This window comes from Motacilla alba, chromosome 1A (assembly GCF_015832195.1).
Source record: "Motacilla alba alba isolate MOTALB_02 chromosome 1A, Motacilla_alba_V1.0_pri, whole genome shotgun sequence".
NCBI classification, from domain to species: domain Eukaryota; kingdom Metazoa; phylum Chordata; class Aves; order Passeriformes; family Motacillidae; genus Motacilla; species Motacilla alba.
Genome location: NC_052031.1, coordinates 46,657,896 through 46,675,804, shown reverse-complemented (window position 1 = coordinate 46,675,804; position 17,909 = coordinate 46,657,896). Strand labels below are relative to the sequence as shown.

Genomic DNA, 17,909 nt, shown 5'->3' with positions numbered 1-17,909 from the left:
AGAGGAGAGGGATAGGGAATCCTCCCTTCCCTGGCATGTGCAGGCACGTGTGTTTCCAAGAAGCAGCACCCCTCAAAGGGCAGGTTATTTCTTTATTTCCCTTTGCTTCTCCAGAGATGTCCCCCCAGAAGCTGCAGAGGAGCCACAACCTTCTTGCAGAAAGGGGCACGTCACCCCTCAGGAGCGTGTTGAGGCTCTGCTGCTCCTCCAGACCTTGCTGGAGCTGTGCCTGCACGGCTCTGGTCTCACAGTGCTCCCCCCATTTCACCCCTGCCGTGCAGACGCCCGCCCACGGCTGATGGCCTGATGTCACCTGGCGGTAGGGTATATCTGGAGGACAAAGGACACCTCGAGACTCTTTCTACGCAGGCTGGAGGACGGGAGTTGAATGATTTGCAAGAGGAGCCTTTGGCACTGTAAGTGTTCCCAGGAACTCAAAGCAATAGCAAGGGGGGTAGGGGGATGAAAAAGGAACTGGTTGAAAAATCCAGGGGAGAGAAAAGTCCAGATAAAACTCCTTGGGGGAAAGATTTGGGTGTTTGTGCTTGGAGAGCGTGAACAGATCCAGTAGCTGGGAGAGGGAGTTGTGATTCTTGCGTGGTTGTTTTTTTTTTCCTGTATCATTAGGGCAGGTGCTGCTGCAGTGGTTTGTCTCAAAGCTCCCTGGCTGTATGAGCAGGGGCTGCTCAGTTCCTCATGCTGGGCACTCCTCAGCTGGGGCTCCCTGGAACCCCCTTGGCTTGTGTCCTCAGCTGGCTGAGCCTGCATGAGAGCAGCACTGGGGAGCTGCTGAGGAGCAGCTGGGACAGGCAGCTGGTGTTTCCTGCCCCAGTGCCCAGCCACTCCTGCAGGGCACGTCAATGAGGAGCTCATAACGTGATGCTGTCACTGAATCCCTTCTTTCCACTGGGATAGTCTTTCCAGTGATCCCCACTTGGGAATATAGTTCTACTGGAAATTAGTTTCTATCTCTTAGAGCGCATCCTCTTTCACCTGTTCTTGGTCTTAAAATTGCTGCCAGAATGAAGGATTTGAAATCCTGTGTAAGACACAGGAGCAGAAAGGGCTGAACCTGCATGGACTTTTCCCCATCACAATGATTAGCCACCTCAAGCAATTGAGACTGGAGCTGTGAGACTCCTCAGAGGCCCTGGATTCAGTACTCCCTGACAAAAGCCTGAAATTATCCTACTGGCTCTCTCGAGGCCAAGATCTGAGCATGCAAGAAACTCATAAAAAGAATGTGAGCACAAGGATGTTTCCCCCTGGTTTCCCTCTACTCACGGAAGAGGATCTGCATGGAGGGCCACAGCTCATGGAGGTTCTGTGTCTGACACCCTGAGGCAGTGTAAGACAAGTGCACATGGAGGAATCTGTATTTTTGAAAGCTTCGGACAGGGGAAGATAAGTTCCTACACCAAAATGGTCTGAAAAGAAGATCAAGTGATGGTCTACATTATCTGCTAGGGACTTTTCCACAGAGAATCAGAGATCAAGGATGGAACAGATTAAAGAGTCAGCATTTGTCAGTAGTATTCAAGCCCCTTTAAATTTAAATAAAACTAAAAGAAGGATGATTAACCTGGCCAACAACCCCGAGGTGGGATTTCTGACGCAACTGAGATAAGCCCATTAATGTGTATTAGGTATAATTAGCATTCAGATGAAAGCAAAGCTCTTACCTAGAGGATTAAGCCCTTGACTGAGCAGAAATGCTGTCAGGGGCAATTAGGTAACACCTCGTCAGAGGAGGGAGCAGAGGAAGTGCATGGCAGAGGATCTTATGCATCAACAGTCTTTGCATCCACAGCCATCAGCTCTTGCCCACGAGCTGCGTGCTGGTGCTGGCAGAAGCAAAAGAGCTCTGGCAGACCAGGAAACATTGGGAGAAGGCAGCATAGCACTTGCAGAGATCTAGAGAAGACTCAGAACGTTTGTCAAGCCACCTGTTTGATCTGGTACCAAGGATTATCCAAGTAACCAGGTATGGTAAGACAAAAGCCTGTGAAATTCCCATGGGAAGAAGCTGCTTGGCATTTCTTTCATGTCTGTGATCCTGGGGTGCTTGCCTGGCTGTGTGTAGGGGCAGTTTGTTCCCAAGGTGTGGGAACTGGGGCAGTTTCCATGCTATGGGGCAGCATGAATGGAGAATTCTTTAACTCTAATGATGGCAAGCAAGTCCCACCAGCTCCATGGTGGGAAGGCAGCTTGATTTCAGTGGCAAGAGGAAAGCTGTTATGTGGCATTAAGGTTGCTCTGTCATTTTCTAGTGATGCATGGAGAGAATAGAAGTAGAGGGAGATTAGTAAGGAAGAAGTTAGAATTGTCCCTAATGTTAGAAATGTCCCCAGCTAAAAGTTTCATTGAGTGCTCTTTATTGAATTCATGCAGGTGAGAGAGGATGAAGTGTGAATTGGGCAGATCCTTTTTCCTACCAAATCCTGGGTTATTGAATATCTGGTAAATGGAGACAACTACTTCAGATTGGGGCAAAAAGAAACTTCAAGGGCTGAATCTTCCCATTAGCTATTCCTCTGCTGAGTGAAGTCAGGGACAAAACGTGGACTCAAGGATTTAAGAGGTTTTGACCCTCAAAGATATATTTGTGGTTAAGGTAACATGCCAGTGCACAGCAGAGGTTATTGAAGCAGGACAGGAATTCAGTTGGAGATGGAGCTCAAACGCATCTTTCAAGTTTTGAATGTCAGTCCTAGGGGATGGAAATCTGTTAGCTGGTTTGTTTTTTCTGTTGTACTTTTGGGAGTAGCCCTTCAGAAGGGCGCCAAGTAACTTGGATTAACATGGTGCTGAAAAGTGGATGCATGTCTCTTTCAGTTCAGGAGCGGGGTCTAGCACTGAGACAGACAAACCTACTGATAAGAATTGCACCTGAGAAAGAGACATAAAAATAGACTTTGGCACACTAGCAGACATGCTACGGAGCAGCTTTCTGATGCAAAACATTGTGTTGTAGAGCAGTATCATCTAAATTCCTCCCATCCTGAGTAACAGAGAGGAACAAAATTCTGCCTTTGTTTTGGAAGCAGAATGCCTTCATCTCTCAGTTTGGCCCTAAAAATCTGTGAGTCAAAAGATTTCATCTCTCCTCCCAGCAGTGCAGTCCAGGTCATACCTATCACTGCACTTCCATTCTCATTGTGTAAAAGAAGAAGGTGACAGTGTTTGCCTGTCCTGCCACCATGCTGTGAGGAAAAAGAAAAAGCTGTAAATACTGGGCAACTGTTCAGGCTCTGCAGAGATGGCAGCCAAATAAGTAACTTCAGTTTGAGCTGATCCTTGTATTTGTGGGCACAGAGTGTGCTTAGGAAGCACTGTGTTACAGGCGGGGGAATAGCATCTGTGCATACTTCAGCTTCAGACACAACCATCTGCTGCTCCATTTGGGGCTGCTGGAACCTGTCCAGTCTCCTGCTTGGGATATTACAGCTCAGACAGAAGCCTGACCACAAGCAACAGAAGAACTAGCCTGCCTCTAGGTGCTATAATTTGGAACCATCCTACTGCCACCACAGATGGAAAGATGCCCTGGATGAAGTATTTCCAGATTGCCACAGATACAGAAATATGGTTCTTTACCTTGCATGGATGTGGAAGTGACACTGGTGGATTGCTCAGATGATCTTTCTCCTTGTATATAAGGATTTGCTTTCCAACACTCTGGCTATTTCAGGACAAAGGAATGAACTCTCTTTAGACTAAGGAAAAAAATCTTTGATGACATTTATAGTTCTGAGATTAGAAGTCCAGAGTGTCACAGCAGGTGATGTTGGGGATTAAGCCAGAGTACTATGGCGACCTAATGAGATTAGTCTTTAGAACCAAATCCTGAAGTTAATTCCACCAGCGATTACATCAGCCTGGATGCACGGGGATGGACACCTGGAGATAGGAGATGTATAACAGTCATGGGGAAGAACGTGACTTCAAGGAAGAAAGGAAGAATTTGCATTTCTTTCTATCCATAAATGCACTTTTTCAGACCATTATAATTATAATGGCATACTAATTAGCACCAAATTTGATGAATGGCTGGAAGCTTCCCTTTGGGCACTGGTGAGGTATAGCTGTCCTCTCTGGGAAGGAAGCAAAAGATTCAGAGTGCAGCAGTTCTGCTGTCTAAGACAGAAGACGTGTCTCCCAAACAGAAATTGCTCCCTGATAACAATTTATCCCCTGTGGAGTTTGGCTCAGGTACAGTGTGGTGAAGTGGGGTCCGCACATGTAATATAATGATCAAAAATACCAAAATGAGCACATCCTGGGAAAATTACAGGCTTTACTCCTCTAAATCCTGAGAAGTTTGTGAAATTAACTTCTGCCTAAAAGATAGTCTCCAGTGTGTTGCCTTACCCTTCTGTATAGTCTTGCAATGACCTTGTGCTATTTCCAATGAGTTTGGTATTGACAAACGTTGGGCCCTAATTGCAGCTCCACCCAGACAAAGCACCCTTCCAGCCCAGCATCCCATGTCCATCAGTGTCCTGAAGGTAATGCTTAGGCACAATTATGAGAACAGATGAAGTATATCATGGAGATTCCCAAGGACAGGATATTTCTCTAAGCCATACGTGTGTCTTCATGGCTCCTTAGTAGTCAGGTCCTGAAGCAGTAAGCAAAAATCTCAGCAATGCTATTCCAAGGCTAGCTAGAAAAAAAAAAAACAGCATTGGCATTAAACTTCCTATTTTACCTAAATTGTGGGACAAGTTTTCTGCAGCAACCTGTCTCCAAGAGCGCAACTGTGCTTGAGACAAAAGGAGGTGTTAGTCTCCATGGCTCTGCAAGACGTTGCACCATGGGGTAAATGTCTTTTTGGCCTTAGCTCAAGTGCTCTTTGTTTGGCATCTTAATTCTAGCATGCCAGATGAAAGGCAGCGCTACCCTGCTCAATTTGTGCATATTACAGTCTTTCTTTGTCTATAATGCCATTATCTTTAATCCTGTCGCAATTATTTTTTCCATAATTCTGTCATCTGACTACTGATACCTAGAAAAGATAAGCCGAGCGTTGTGTCAGTCCTTGCTGTTATCTTGCAGACAGAGGGATCTGAGAGAGGCACGTGCCCGCTGCACACAGCCCAGTGATGAGTGAGACCCCAGCCGCCAACCTCAACACTACAGATGCTCCAACCGGTCCCACCACACCACGCAAGGGGCCTCCCAAGTTCAAGCAGAGGCAGACAAGGCAGTTCAAGAGCAAGCCCCCCAAAAAAGGAGTAAGAGGGTAAGGGAATTTTGAAAAGAAAAGAAACCATGCTAGTTGAGTAGCTCCCCACTGCTACATTGTGCTTCTGTGCATCTTCCCTTGGGCAAGGAGCCAGAGGACTTCCCCCTGCCCCCTCAGCTCTCTAGCCTGGAGCTGCTTCTCTTCTGCTCCCTACCCACAATTCTTCTTCTTTGGCTGGGGGTTTAGGGCATCTCCCCTTTCCTTGCTGCTGCCCAAAACTCACTCCTTACCTGCTCTTTTCTCTCCTAGGTTTGGAGATGACATCCCAGGCATGGAGGGGCTGGGCACAGGTAAGCTCTGCAGGATGTTGTTGTTGTGCCCTGCTTTAGCACTAGCGTAGACAAACTTGATCATGGGAGAGGATTCTGGGGTGCCTCTGTTTCCCTGGCCTGTCTGCAGCGCTCAGGGTCACCAGAAAAGACTAGTTCTGCCTCCCCAAGCTGCCATGTTCATGCTTATACACTATGTGAAGAAAAGACCATTTATGTATGCTTCAGCTTCAGACTACCGACACTGGGCTGCAGAAGTGCTTGTTTGTTTTCTGCTAATACTCTGGCTAAGAATTTCAGCAGCATGAGATTCTCAAATAAATGCTAAATGCTAAGCTATTAATACCAAAAAAATCACAGAAACTAAATCCCAGATGGTCAAGTATTTGTGTTGTCATCAGAATCCTAATTTTAAGAATTTTATGTACCCATCTGGGATTGAGAAACATGCATTGGATGAGCTGTAGCCAGTCAGAATTTGAAGTACTGATGAAGAGAGAGTTACAGATCCTGAATATTGTCGGCCAAATTATTCAGCATCTGATCTAAAACTGCACACATCTTCAAGGAGATCACAGGTAATAGCTACAGGTAATTTATAAGAACAGAAGAAACCACATAACTGGAATTAACTTTTACACCAGTTTACATAGTCACTGAAGAGACCAGGAACTGCTGGCTTGCTTTTGCTCCCAGAGAGAAAGTACACTGATCTGGTTTGGTCTGACAGGTCACACCAGATTGGAAATGCTCATTTAACCTTCAAATGGAATCTCATTCTTGTCAATGTTTCCTTAGTAAATCAGCCTTTCCATTAATAAAAAATAAATCCAAGGCATACATTGGACTACGAGAACATGTTTGTCATTTTCTCTCTTTGCAGATATCACCGTGATTTGCCCATGGGAAGCTTTCAGCCATCTGGAATTGCACGAGCTGGCCCAGTTTGGGATCATCTAAGGCATCAGCATCTCTACTGGTGTCACCTGGTGACTCCACAGATCCCAGCATGGTCTTTACCACCTTTGACACTTACTTTTGGCCCTTGCTTCCTCTTGCTTATGGGCAGGGTGGTTTTGTAAGAGCTAGTTAAGAGAAACTTAACTTTGCAGATTAATTTGGCAAAGAAGTTATTTGGGACCCTGAGCAGACCTCATGTTCCATGTGATGAAACTACTGAAAAATGTCTTAATGTCTCCCTGCACCATATTCTTTCTTCTCTCACTGTCATAGATCTTCAATGTTTATGGCGATACGGGGAGGCTGTATTTGAACTTTTTCCCTGATTAGCTGAGATATTGTGTGCATGTATGTCCAGACCTAATTAAATCAGCCTATTCTGTTTTCTTCCTTCCCTCCTTTCCTCCACCTTTCTATATAGAATTTCCGTGGGTAGGTCCCTGTGTTATTTGGGCCACCAGTTATTTGCTCAGAGTACATCTGTAGAGAGCAGCATTAGAGTCTCCAGACATTAGGTTGTTTTCCATAGGAGATCTTTCCCCAGCAGCTCACCATAAGGAACGTGCTGCTAAGATTTACCTCAACAGCAAATGGGGAAAAGGGCTTGCAAATGCTGTCTCTGCTGTACTGCCCACAGGCTATGAACTATGAGAGTCTGGCTGTTCTCATGATGTTAAATGAAAATGTGTGCATTGAGATCAATAGCTAAGTGAATTAATCCTATTATTCATTCCTTTGTGGTTGCAGTTCCAAAGAAGCAGCCCTCCAAATGATGCTGCATTTCCTCTCCTTTGATGGGAAGCCCTGTGTGACACTTGTCCCCATGCCAATACATATTTACATGAGACATTTGCTCCCCAGGACATGCTTGCTGCTTATTAAGACAGAGAATCCTTATGATCTGTCACCAGACTGTGCCAGCAGTCCTGCCACATGCAGCAGAAAATGATATTGCAGTAATTGCTCCCTCTTCCCTGTATTTAGCATAGGACAAGACTCCCTTCACCCTGCCCCTCATAAGTAGGAAGGCTTTTCTCTCTTCACTCCCTGGCAATTTCAAGCTCTGGAGCTTGTTTGGACAAGCAGGCAAATGGTGTCTCCAGAGAGAAGTAACAGCAGAGCAAGCGGGGAGGCAGGGGAAGGGCAGGATGTGTACATGCAGGCAAGCACAGAGCGAATCCACTTAACCCCATCGATCCGTGTCTGCTGGTCTCTGGCAGCCCGAGTGCTGCCAAGTGGTGAGGCACCCACAACCACCTAAATGTTCAGGGAAGGCACCGAGATTCCCTGGCATTAAGGAAGGGCTTTTGGCTTGTTTGCAGACAAGGAGCAAGTTTATTGTAGCTACATAATATTCATAAGAGGAGGTGGAATTTTTAGTCATTGCTTTTAGCTTAAGAAGCCTCATTGCATAAGAACTGCCTTCCCCTATCTTATCTTTCCTAGGCTGAGCATGTTCATGGGAGCAAGGAGTGATTGTGCAGAGGAGAGCAAATCCTGTCTAAACAATTGATCCCCACGCATAAAGCATTGCTATAAATCCATGGTGGTGCCATAGTTATCTGCTACTGTTATTCCAGAAATAAAAGCTCGCAGTTTTCAGTTAAAATACAGCTTGGGCACCAAAAGCTAAAGGAAATTAATTCCTGTTGGCAGTCCCGAGTACAGCTTTTAGTATTCAGCACTCCTGCCATTAGACGCAGCAGTAAGCCATGGAGTGGTTCAGAGCAGCAGCACTATCACAGCGCAGAAGTCGTGTACCATTTAGCTAATTGCAGCCCACAGCTATTTCCTTGGGCAGAGGCACTCTGTCCTTTCCACTTACTTCCAGCTTCTCCTGCCTTTCTCACCTTTTAATGCTTTTCTTCTTTCCCTAAGTGTTCTTTATATAAATGATGTTTTGTTTAGCTTTTACTATAGGGAACTGATTTCTCTTTTTTTTCAAGCTCACATACTAGCCCTCTCGTTTTGCAGTTAAATGTGAATGTTTGTATGGCAATACTCTCATGCTCTCCCTCCCATTATGCCACCCTGTTACATATGATCCTTATTCCACCTTCTCAATCTGTCCTCTTCTCTCCGGGAAAAGACCCATTAGATCCAGTTTTGAATCCTTCAAGCTGGCTGCCTCTATTTTAATTGAGTTTTCCCTTTGTCAAGTGCGACAAAAACAAGAGAAGGAAATTTAAATTCATCATTTTGCTCCCTTTTCGTCCCAGACCTTGGGAAAGCAGTCCACAGACAATGAGATACTTTGTCAGAAAATGCTGGGGTAAAAGCAAACTTCTCCATAGTCCAGGGACTGAAGTTTAAGCAAATCAGAAGGTTCCTGGTGTAGTTCCCCATCTGATTGCCATAGCCCAAGTTCCCATCAGAGAGCTTCCCCATTTTCCTTCCTAGAGGAGTCCAGCAGGAATGCACACATAACCCAGCTCTCATACCTGGCTGATGAGCTGTATCAGAAGATGGATGTTTTGAGCCAACACAGTTTGTTAGCTATTTTAAAAATAACTATTTCTATTCATTAATAGGAATCACATTCATTCCTTTACTTGTAAGGAATTTTGAGGCTTAGAACAAGAGTCTTAAAACACACTCACAGCTGTTTTGTCTGAGGTTCTGAGTTTTTTCTAATGAGCCATAATTCCTGAAATTTCCATTTTTCAGTGAGAGATGGCTATGGTGCAAGAAAGCAAATGTGTTAAAGCAGCTCATTGAAGGACTTCAGTCTATACGCATTGTAATATGTTATTCTCTGTTCTTTTACTATAAAAATATGTCAAAAGGAATAAAAATTAATAAAAATGTTTAAAAAATCTTAAGAATGTAGTCTGACTTGCTTACAAAATATAGCCAGGGAAAGGCAGATGACTTAGCTTTTCCTTCTGAAATCCTTTCCTTTCCTGGGGAAAACTCTGAAAGTCACTTATCACTTCTCATTAGAGAAAAACAGCTATTTATCTCCAAACAATAGGCAATAAAGACTGACTGTGATATCATCTGAGAAGCAGTTTTTTCCTGAGTGATGACTGGTATATTCTTCCAAAAGTGTTGCACATGATTTCTTCAAGCTGAAATCTTTTGGCCAGCTACATCTTCTAGGATCCATCTTCTAGGATGCATCTTCAGTGCAAATGAATATCAGCATGTTTTCTACCCTATAGCAAAAATTTGCTGAGATGTGAACGCCACTTAGCTCCTTCTCATGGCCATGACTGCAAGCCAGAGCTGCAAACACTCATCTCCTCTTGCTTCTGTCTCTTGCTGAACTTTCTAGGTGTCCATAGGGGTTTCAAGTTGGTGAAGTGCAATTGCCTTCTTGTGTTATGCTGTCAAATCTCAGCCTTAGAAGTGTTTTCTTTCATGCCATCTTTGGAATTTTTTCCTTGCAACTCTTTACTGGGTGTCCAATTGAAGGTCTTTTGTCTTTGAATGTTCCCTATCCTGTGAGATACAAATGTCCAGGACTCTCTTTGTGAGGGCTTTTTATAAAACCCTCCCCAACCATATTTTGAAAGCCAGAAAAGCATCTTCTCACATATTTATGTCTACTTAAAGCCGTAACCAAATTTTGAGTCCCTTGCTGACCCCAGTTTCTGACTCCAGTGAAAAAGTTAATTAGATCCAAATCTCTACAAGAAAAGAAGAATGAACCTTGGGAAAAGTGAGAAGCACTTGTCTTGCTTCCTTCTCCCCCCCATCACCCCCACCCCCCAATATAAATCACCTCAGGAATCTCAGTTGAAAATAAAATTAAAACAAACAAACAAACAAACAAAAACAAAAACAAAAAAAAACACCAAACCCTCAGTGTAAGTTGGATTCTTCAGGAGACCTGAAGAATATTAGTGCAAAATTACCATCCTCCAACAGTTTTCAAATCAGCATCTCACTCAGTATCCAGCCCCTGTCACATTTTCCTATGGTATTGATCAATAAGGTGTAGGCTATAAAATGTGCCCTGGCAATATCACTCTGTGTTTTGTAGGGCACTTTTCTATTTTATAAATGGGATTTTGAGAGTTAGGTAAATTAAGAGTATCCACCATCCAGCCTTCACCCCAGTCTTCAATACTTGATTTGTCGGAGTACTTGACATTTTATCTTGAAGTTTAAAATGCAGCTGTCATTAGTTGTGGTTGCAGCTGTAAGTACTCATTAGTGAATCTCATTCTCTCTGAGTCAGGTCTCATGCAGACAGTAAGATCCAGGGCCTCAGCTTGGAGATCTGAGGAACAAGAAGTCTATTTTTAAGAGCATTTATGTAATGCTCCATAGGGTGGGCAGGTTATTCCAGCCAGCAGTCTGTTTCAGCATCACCACACCACTGTGATGCAAATCTAGACAGATTTTGAAAAAAAAAAAAAAAAAAAAAAAAAAAAAAAAGAACATAAGATTATGCAATTAAAATAAAAGATTTTATCACATGCTTATAAATGTGCTCAACTCTGGAATTTCCTCATACCAGACTGCTTAACTTTGAAGCCTTATTCCCAGTCCCCACAGGGCTGTCAGGGTTGTTGAAGCTGGGATCAGCTCAGTACCCTAAGGTTAGGCACCTGCACCTCCAAAGTTCGTCCTGACAGCCCAAGGCAGGGAGCATTTATGGCTCTGAGCTTTTTCCACACCAACTGTGATCCACCAGGAGGGAGTGGGATGGGTGAAGCCTCTGTGCTGGGGGTACATAATGATTGAATTCTGTCAGTGGCAACTTTCAACTTACCTTTAGCATGTGCTCTCACATTTTATGTTGTTCCTCTTCTTGAAGTTTAGCATAACTATAGTGAGAATTTTGGTGTTGCTGCTCCTGCTGGGTGAAAAGAATACCTTCTCTATCAAAGCCTTCAGGAATTTTCAAACACATTCTTGCCTCTGGCATTTTTCTGAGGGCCTCTCACATTCCTGAGGCTGTAAATAAAGCTGGCTGAGCATACCAATCACCAGCACATTCTCAACATACAACAGACTGCCCAGATGTCAGAGCAGACAAGGGATGTGACAGAAATAGATGAACTACACTACCCTGTGAGGAGTAGGACTTTAGACAGGGGGGCACTGGGAATGAAGAATGCTTTTGGTACCCTGAGACCTTGGTCAGGACAGTGGTCAGCATAGGAGAAGTCCACAGGAAGGAATGGTACCTTCAAGAACATGGAGAACACAGGGAAGGAATGTGGTGAAGCCCCAGAAAGCTGCTTGCCAAAGCTGTGTGCTGGGCTTTGCCCTGTGGTCTGTGCCACACAGGGAGTGTATAGGAGCACTGGCAGGAATTCTGAGCCTGTTATGATACTGAACAAGAGCATCCACACAAGGCACAAATAATTTATAAAGCACTGAGCAAGCTGAACTTGGTCCCTTACAAGGGACCTTGCTCTTTCTGGGAGGCAGTGGCTGCACAACCATCCAGGAAGGAAGAGAGCTTGGAGAAAAACACATCAAAGTGTGGGAGCTCCAGACTACCACCACACTGACCCTGAGATCATGGGTGACAGAGTAGGTAAGCAGGAATAGCATCAGTGAGAAAGTCTACGTCTTGTGTTATTATGAGAACTTAATAAACCCGTGTTTTACTTCCCCTCATCTCTGGACAGGACACCAAAAGGAGCAACAGATAGAAATCCCAGGATCACTAAACCCCCACCACTGAGGGCTGCTGGAACACATCTCTTAGAAGTATGACCTAGGCAAGTTTACAGGGGCTGAGGAGGGGCAAACAGGCTATAGGCAGATGGAAGGCAAGGCCAATTCCTCAGCCATACAGAGGTTTCTGCCCCACCAGTGACCTGAGGCACAAACTCCCATTGCTTGATCAAAACCTCACATTGGTTTCTCTAGGCACAGGGAGAAGGCAAATGCATTTGCTCATCTCACAAGAGCTATCTGGATTCAAGCCAGCTCAAATCTGTATCATCCAGACAGCTGCTGGCATGGGCATAGCAATCTTGCATCTGTCTGCACCAGGGAACTGGCTGCAGGTCTGAATGGAAGGGAAGAAAAATAACAGAAGGCAAACCATGTGAAAAACAAGTTGTATTAGATCTGGCTTTAGCAACTGCAGTTTTACCAGAAACATTCACTGGGACCAAGGTCTTTCCATGCTAGGCACTTTGTAAGCACATCACTGTGAACTAATGAATATAGTGAATATATAATGAATAATGAATAACCCTGGTCTCCAAGCAAGTGTATTACTCCTGCCTGAGGATGCTGAACTTCACCTAATAGGGGGCCACTGCAAAGATGCAGCACAGTCAGTCTTGAAAATGCCAGTACATGGCCAGGTCACCTACAGACAGCTGGGATGAGGAACACGCAGATGGAGGCATTGGGGAAAGTCCTCTCAAACACAAGCTTTAAGCTAAATGATCTGCTAAGCACCAGTCTCAGACAAGAGCAAAGGGAAAGCAAGTCAGCAATTACATTGGAATGAAATAGGGTCAGCAAAGGAGGCAATTTTGAACTAAAGCTGCCTGTACAGAGAGAGTACCACAAGAAGCTATATTATGATAAATCCAAGAGGATCTTAACACCGTTGCCTCCCCGTCCACAAGGCTCCATTCAGTTCTAGATTTCGAGGACAGAAGCTGATAAACTGTTCTGTATTTTGAACTCATGTAGAAGGGGAATGAAGAGTAAATAAAAATGAAGAAAGGAGGAGTAAAGACTCCACAGGCATCAGGGAAGTTGCTCCAGTGTGCACAGCCCCCTGAAAGAGTCAAGTGGAGTTAAGATTCCCACCTGGAGATAGCTGTAGGGTATAGATAACAAAGGAGGATAAATATTAGCAAGGATGAAACAAGGAAGAACTGTCTGAAAATAGCATCAAAATATTGAGTAGCTGTTATCAAGAAGTCCTGACAAATATCTTCCTTGGGAAAACATGAGCCCCGTGGGAATTGGGAAGGCTCTGATAGTCAGTACATTTGTGACTGTGTTGTAGAAAGCATCCAAGAATCCCCTGCAGAGAACATCTGGCACAGAACAGGCGTAGTTCCTGCAGGAGTCAGGGCAGGCACGCTGGGCCATCTCCATTGATTGCTGTTGCCTCTCAAGCTGTACACTAGTGATGTATAGAAAGTTTGCTTTTCATATGAAATTCATGCTCAGCCATTACAATATCAAAGCTAAATACATAGGAAGCTCTGTTTAGCAGCCATCTGTAAGCTTCTGATAACAAGACAAATTAAGATGCCGGGTTCTCAGCTGCTGAAAAATAAATATTTTTTAAAAAAGTAAAAATCTCAAGCTCAAAACAGAGAACATGGAAGCACATGAAACATTTTCATTTCACTCTTCAGTGAGAACTGCTTCTTTGGAAAATACAGTAAGATTTTTCTTCCACATGTTACCATCAGTGCCAGGTTTCTCACTTTGGAAGGCACAACATGCACCACGTTGTGTGTAATGCTATGATATGCAATATATTTTTCTTTGCTTCAGTCTTGAACCATTTCCCTGAAAGGTGGAATAAAGCTTTGAAGCTTTATCCCAGCCATGTAAACTTTTTGCATACATTCATAGTAATGCCTAATCCCATTTTAATCTTAATAAGCTCTTTAGTGCAATAATATCCTATGGCATTAAGGCATACAACTTAATTCCTTGAATTAAAGCCAGGATTCTCTCGGAGTTTTTGCACTGACTTCCATAAGCTTTGGATCAGGTCAACCTCCAAAAAAAAGCCCCAACCTGCTGCAAACCAGTGAACTACCTGATTGAAAAGGCTTTATGATTTTATATTCTCTTACAATAGCTTTTCTATGTATATAAAATCTTCACTCATAAGAATTCCAGAACTTTCAGCAGCATTTAACCAGAATAATTAGCTACCCTGATGACAAGATGCTATTGATAAACTCTGCAGGAAGAAATATTTCCTTACCCTCACTATCCCAGCCCAGGGCTGAGATGGTGATCGAACATGAGAAGCTTGAAGCCTTTGGGTGCCTGCTCTCAGAAGAACATTATTTCTTGATCTCTCTAAATGAGCCAATAATGAACTGGATTACCAAGCTCCTTCAGACTAAAATGATAGGGACAAAATTATTATTAACTAAATTGCAAACAGGAGGAAGTTGTTGCTACTTATAATTATTTAGTTACAGAGGAAATTTTATATCATCTCTTTCAAAGGTCTGAGAAAAATCACACTGTGGGAACCACCTGGAATTTCTCTCTGAACCTCAAATAAATGTCCCAAGTATTCCCAATAGTAAAAATCCTCTGGCTTGTTTTCAAACTGTAATTGTGGCTGGGAGCTACATAGCAGCGCAAAATCCATTCTCTGCCCTTCCCATCTCTTCACTTTGACTTCACTTAAAAATCTGTATCATAGCCACTTCAGTCCCTTGAGCTTTGTGACAAGGCACTGAATGTACACAGAGAGGATAAATCAGTCCAAAGCTTGGACACAAATCCAAATCCAGGGCGTTGCTGCTCACCGACTGGGTTAGAGAAGGTGACCTCTTCGGCTGCTCCAATTTTCAAAGGAAATACAGTTCACGGTGACTTAGGCTTGCACATATCTCTGCATGCAGCAAGCTCAGAGCACAAGAGCAACTCATTGCTGCAGCTCAGCCACTGAACAGTGTCTACTGTTCAGTGTTTTGAACTGTAATTCAAAACAGTTTTGTTATTTTTCATCAGAGGTCCTTAACCCCTCTTTAGTTTACTAAAAAAATGGTCAAAAGGCCATTTGATCAGACCCAGAAATGTCTTCATGGGAACATATTTCTGATAGGAGATGAGTCTTTCTTATACACAGCAGAAAAGTAAAATCATATCTGGTGGCTGGTTTGGCAAATTCAGATAAGAACCACACTGCTAATTTCTCACAGAGGCAATAATGAAACAACTTTCCACATGATCTGTGCCCTGTAGATCTTCAAACCAAGAGTGTGTGACAGGAAGGTGGATAGATATGCTGTGGGTAACATCTGTGGCCCAAGCATTTCAGAGCTCTTGCGCAGAACCACTGGAGAAGCTTTCAAGTCAGAACTGTACAGGATGTCTTTAGGATGATGCCAGCTGTGTTTGACAGCCTAGTACCCATGCTTACCCACTGGTGCACAGGTTGGATTCCATGAGCAGGAACTGGGTTTGAATGCAATAACCTGTACACTCATACAAAAGCACTTGGGAAAATGGAGATTGGCATGTATGTTAAACTAATGCCACTGAGCCTGGCACAGGCACTGCAAATTTTCTAGCCTATTGCTATAGAACAGGCAAAATAGGTCTTCATTGCCGCCTGCTGTGTGCCTAATTTAAATGAGAAATGTGCAGAAAAGCACAAGAATTAAAAGTCTCTAACAAATCAGAAAAAAATCCTTCAGACTCAGTACTTCCTCTCCATCTGTAGCCAGTAATTGTTGCAAAGGACGAGATACAAATTACATATATAACAACATGTCACTAACATATCCAGTAGCTTCCGGTGATTTGCACTCAAGGACATCCTGAGCCAGAGAGGATGTCTTTGTGTGCAATAGCACTTGGTAAATTTCTCCTTCATGATGCAGTAGAGACACTTTCTGAACTTATAGAAACCTTTACTAACTATGGTACCTTCAGTTAAGGAGTTCACACAATAAACCCTCACACTTAAAAAAACCATGAATCAATAGATCTGTGGCCTTTTTCTCTCAGAATGCATAAAAAACCCCAACTTGTTTTACTTGATGCTACCTGCAAGCTTACTCAGTGTTTCCCTTGAAAGAGACAAGAGTACTATATTGACAAAAGTAACCTATTCCTATTAATTTTGGGGCTCTCAGGTAGAGAATGTTGTGGTCATTCATTTTTTGGCCAGTGGTAATCAAATTCAGTTGCTAGGTTCCAATTTAGAATATTGTTACCTGAAAACTATTAAAACTCCATGTTATTTCTTACCTAGAGAGGTTAGGACACCACCTGTATTTAAATACAGGGAAAGGAGGTTTTTCTTTTAAGTCAGTGTTACTCAGGAGCAGCATTTAAAGAATTCAGATAGGACATGGTGAAGATAAGTAGAAGTTACTGGAAGTTGGTTAAGTAAATTTCCTGCGGGCAGATAAAATATTCTTTACAATTACTGTGTTCTAGCAGTAATTTCAGGATTAAAAAAATACATTTCACAGCCATTTTCTACGCACATGATCAGAACCATTGACCTTGTTGCCATAAGTGACCATACATTTACTGCAGCTGGTCACAAGACCAGCTGTCTGGGTCCTTGGGAGAAGCTCAGGCGGTCCTGTGTGCACTGTTTCAAGGAACTGTGTTTTCTTCCAGCAAATACCTCTTTCCACATTTTGTTTTTGAGGCATCACCATTCCAAGTGTCAACCTCCAGCTTCTCCAGAGTGTTGGCAGCTGATCCCAGCAGTAAAACCCATCTAGGCTCATTGAAGCAATGGGGCTGAGGGCTTTACTGTGGAAAGAGACATAAAGTTCTTAGCCTTCATTAAATAATTAGCTAGAAGGAACATTTTAGGGAAGATGAGGTAGCTGTTGCTTTAATATTTTAACCATCTATGGGCACTCAGCTCCTGGCCATGCCAGACTTCAGGAGATGTCAGCACACATGTCCTTATTGAGGATGCAGCCTTGTGTGGTTAGTAATGTCTGTGGTGTATTGTGAGAACTGGAGCTATAAATACAGAAAATAAGGGTGACTTTGGTATGTTTTCCCACTTAAATTTTTATTGACTTTTTAGAGCCAGAAATATCAGAAAGCTCCTTTAATGACAACGGCATTCTTTAAGAGTCTCTGCAAAAACTGAGCCCTAAAACCTTTGCCCTCCTAGCTCATGCTTCTCAGGCCTTGAAGCAAAATCATTCTGAGTGAGGCTGTGCCAAGTGAAGACCCTTCTGAGCTTCCCATTTCTGACTCTGAAACACAAAGAAGTTCCCCATCCATAGAATCATTTACAAGCTTATCCCAAGCTGATGGAGGAGGAATCTTAGGATCAGTAGCACCTGTAGAGCATAAGGAGTCCAGCTGCCTCCCACAACCACCCTGTCAAGCAGGAGGAGAGCAATCCCATAGTACCTGGGGCCAGGAGCAGCACAGAGGGGTCCAGGATGCTCATCCTCAATGATGTCTTTGTGTCTCAGGATAAATTCTCCCTACATGGAAGTATTTCCTAGAGTAGAAGAATGAGTAGTAAGCCCCTCCCCAGCTGCTGGGATGGGTTTGCTTGGAAAAATGCAGCATTATAACATGAGCTTCATATTTTGGCAGCTGTTGCATAAATAACTTTTTCTTACTGGAAGCAAAGACAATGGTTGTTTTTTTAAAAAAATATTTTGTACCTTTCACACTATCAAGTATTATCTGAGTTCTCCACAGCTGCAGAAGAAAACAGCTGCTGGGTCCTAGTTTTGACCAGAAAAAGTCATCATTGTGACATTGAATTATACAAGCACAGAGATCCAAATAGCTTGTTTTTA

At 43.4% G+C, this 17,909-nt stretch overlaps 1 protein-coding gene across 4 annotated transcripts; it reads left to right on the top strand.

Moving 5' to 3' along the window:
• Positions 1–264: 264 nt before the first annotated feature.
• PDE6H (phosphodiesterase 6H) lies at positions 265–9,299 on the top strand. 4 transcript variants are annotated; one of them, XM_038155362.1, is made up of 4 exons: positions 265–416; positions 5,059–5,245; positions 5,498–5,538; positions 6,401–9,299. In XM_038155362.1, exons 2-4 carry the CDS (start codon positions 5,106–5,108, stop codon positions 6,475–6,477), a joined length of 258 nt encoding a protein of 85 aa, XP_038011290.1. In that variant the 5' UTR covers positions 265–416; positions 5,059–5,105; the 3' UTR covers positions 6,478–9,299. The 4 variants fall into 4 exon arrangements, with proteins under 4 accessions (XP_038011290.1, XP_038011292.1, XP_038011293.1 ...); XM_038155364.1 differs by having other exon boundaries at positions 333–416; positions 5,063–5,245; XM_038155365.1 differs by lacking the exon at positions 265–416 and adding an exon at positions 1,714–1,984 and having other exon boundaries at positions 5,063–5,245.
• The last annotated feature ends 8,610 nt before the right edge of the window (positions 9,300–17,909 follow it).